At 58.0% G+C, this 2,851-nt stretch overlaps 1 protein-coding gene across 1 annotated transcript; it reads left to right on the plus strand.

The window, feature by feature from the left end:
* Positions 1-316: 316 nt before the first annotated feature.
* On the plus strand, positions 317-2,424 carry LOC108354005 (histone acetyltransferase of the MYST family 1-like; the record flags this gene model as incomplete). Its single annotated transcript, XM_017605200.1, has 6 exons — positions 317-385; positions 457-771; positions 833-1,073; positions 1,336-1,564; positions 1,662-2,057; positions 2,136-2,424. Coding segments are annotated over exons 1-6 (1,539 nt in total), but the record flags the coding sequence as incomplete, so codon positions are not given.
* Between the last annotated feature and the right edge of the window lie 427 nt (positions 2,425-2,851).

The following is a 2,851-nucleotide window of genomic DNA, read 5'->3' on the forward strand; positions in this document are numbered from 1 at the left end:
GGGGGCGGCGGCGGCGGCCGAAGCGACAACCTCGGCGTCGACCTCTGCGGCCGCGACGAGCAAGCAGACCGCTCGACCTTTCTCCTCTCCCTCAAGAACAGTCACCTCCTCTGAGCAGTCCTCCCACCACCAGCCTCAGTACCACCAGCCCACCACCGAGCAGATGCTGTCGCCGGCGACCTTCCACTCGAAGCGGGCCACCTCGCCGGAGCTCTCCCTGGAGGCGGACTTCAGCCTGCAGCCGCCCAGCAAGGAGGACGAGGAGCTGTTTAAGCGGGTGCAGGCCAAGGCGGAGGCGATGATTGCCGAGGACATTATGACGCCGCTCAAGGAGCAGCTGCTGGTGGGTGGTGGCGGCGGCGGCGGCGGGGTTGGTGTCAGAGAGGTATGTCCTAATGCAAAAAAAAGTTTTGGGGTTTTTGATTAAACATTTTAACTCCCCTTTTCCCTCTATAGGACAAGTCCTCCTCCTCCTCGAAGAAGGCGGCCCTCAAGACGTCGCTGAGCAAGTCGAAGTCAAAGTCAAAGGCCAAGTCAAAGGCAAGGAGCAGCAAAACGGGACCCTCCTCGGGACCTCCAGTCCACCCGCACTCGATGCGCGAGCAGTCGCAGCCGCTGCGCTGTCCCGCCTGGATCCGCCTGGGCAATATCGAGGTGGAGACCTGGTACTCCTCCCTTTACCCGCACGAGTACGCACAGATGCAGAAGCTCATCATCTGCGAGTACTGCCTCAAGTACATGCGCGCCGAGTGGAACATGGTCAGGCATAAGGTGAGTGTTTAGATTCTTTTTTTGGGTATTCTAAAATTAACCTATTTATCTCCCCCAACAGGACAAGTGCAAGATTCCCAACCCGCCGGGCGACGAGATCTACCGCCACCGGTCGGTCATTCCCAACTTTCACTTTCCGGGCATGCCCGTCTTCCTCTCGGTGTGGGAGGTGGACGGCAGTCAGGAGAAGATCTACTGTCAAAATCTCTGCCTCCTGGGGAAGCTCTTCATCGACCACAAGACGCTGCTGTACGACGTGGAGCACTTTCTCTTCTACGTCCTCACCTACAATGATGAGAATGGTAAGTGGTNCTCTTTATCGACCACAAGACGCTGCTGTACGACGTGGAGCACTTTCTCTTTTACGTCCTCACCTACAATGATGAGAATGGTAAGTGGTGGGAAGATGATGAGGATTTTATGGGTTTTTTTTCTAATTTTTCTCTTTCTCNTGGAGCACTTTCTCTTCTACGTCCTCACCTACAATGATGAAAATGGTAAGTCGGGAAGGAGAAGATTTCGAAATGGTTTTGGGTTTTTTTCTAACCCTTTTTACTTTTTTAGGATCTCACTTTATCGGCTACTTCAGCAAGGAGAAGTTCAGCTCGAAGCGCTTCAACGTCAGCTGCATCGTCACCCTGCCCTGCTACCAGCGCTGCGGCTTTGGCCGCTTCCTCATTGAGTTTAGCTACCTGCTCTCGAGGCGGGAAGGAGTGGTGGGCACGCCGGAGAAGCCCCTCTCCGAGCTCGGGAAGCTCTCCTACCTCAGCTACTGGAAGGCGAAGATCTACGAGTACGTGCAGCGGCGGTGGGAGGAGGCGNAGGCGGGAAGGAGTGGTGGGCACGCCGGAGAAGCCCCTCTCCGAGCTGGGCAGGCTCTCCTACCTCAGCTACTGGAAGGCGAAGATCTACGAGTACGTGCAGCGGCGGTGGGAGGAGGCGGAAGAAGAGGAAGAGGTTGAAGAAACGGAAGATAAAGATGAGAAAGAGGTCAAAGAAGAGGACCATCTCAAAGTTCAAAAAGAGGAGGAGGATCCTTTCGCCAATCCAAAGGCGGGACCAAGCACTGAAGCTGTTCAGCCTGCTGCTGCTGAACCTTCAGCACTGGAAAAACCAAAGACTAAAGGTGGTCGGCGGCGGCTCTACGTGGACGTGCAGACGATCAGCGACGAGACGGGCATCAACGTCAACGACATTGCCTCCGCCCTCCAGTGGGCGGAGGTGATTGAGCGCGTCGAGGGCGGCGGCGGCGCCGGTGCCGGTGATGATGAGGAAGGGTATGAAGGGTAAAACTGTTCAAATCTGTTACCTTCAAACTAACTTTGATTTCCCCCCCCCCTCCCCCTTGTNTCCCCCTTGTTTAGCAGCTGGCGCCTGCGCTTCAACCCCGCCGACGTGGAGCGCGTCCTGAAGAAGCCCCGGATCGAGCTGCTCGAGGACCGCCTCATCTGGTGGCCGCCCGTCAGCCTCGATCCAATCTACTACGAGGACGACACCGCCGAGGTGTACAACGTTCTCTACGAGATTGAGCGCGACGACGGCCGCGAGCAGCTGATGGTGCTGGACGAAAGTGGCAACCCGATACCGAACGCCGGTGGGCGACCGCCCGGCCCCCTAGACAAGATCAACGGCATCCTCAATGCGCCCGGCTCGGTGCTGAAGAAGCGGCGGAAGAAGCGGTGGAAGATGGCCTACAACACCGCCCGCCGGCGGAAGCGGCCCAGGCCGAGGCCTCCAGGTCCAGGTGGTCAGGGCCAGGAGGGAGGAGGCCCTGGAGGTGCTAAGAAGAGCACGCTGGAGGGCGGTGAAGCAGGAGCTGGGGCTGAAGCAGGCGTTGAAGAAGCGGTGGCTGAAAATGCCCAGCCCTCCTCCACCTCTTCGGGCATTGGAAAGGGCAAGGGGCGGATGCTGCTGAAGAAGAAGAAGAAGAAGCCCAAGAGAGCCGAAGAGGGCGAGGATGATCATGACCCCCTGCTCAATGACTCGCCCACCACCACCGACGCCGCCGTCGACTTTGAGGACAGCCAGCTCGTCGGCGACGATGAGGACTACAGTGCCTCGGAAGAGGAAGTGGATGAGG

The sequence above is a fragment of the Rhagoletis zephyria genome, unplaced genomic scaffold (assembly GCF_001687245.7).
Source record: "Rhagoletis zephyria isolate East Lansing unplaced genomic scaffold, Rhagoletis_zephyria_1.1 Rzeph_scaffold_32756, whole genome shotgun sequence".
Classification (NCBI taxonomy): Eukaryota; Metazoa; Arthropoda; class Insecta; order Diptera; family Tephritidae; genus Rhagoletis; species Rhagoletis zephyria.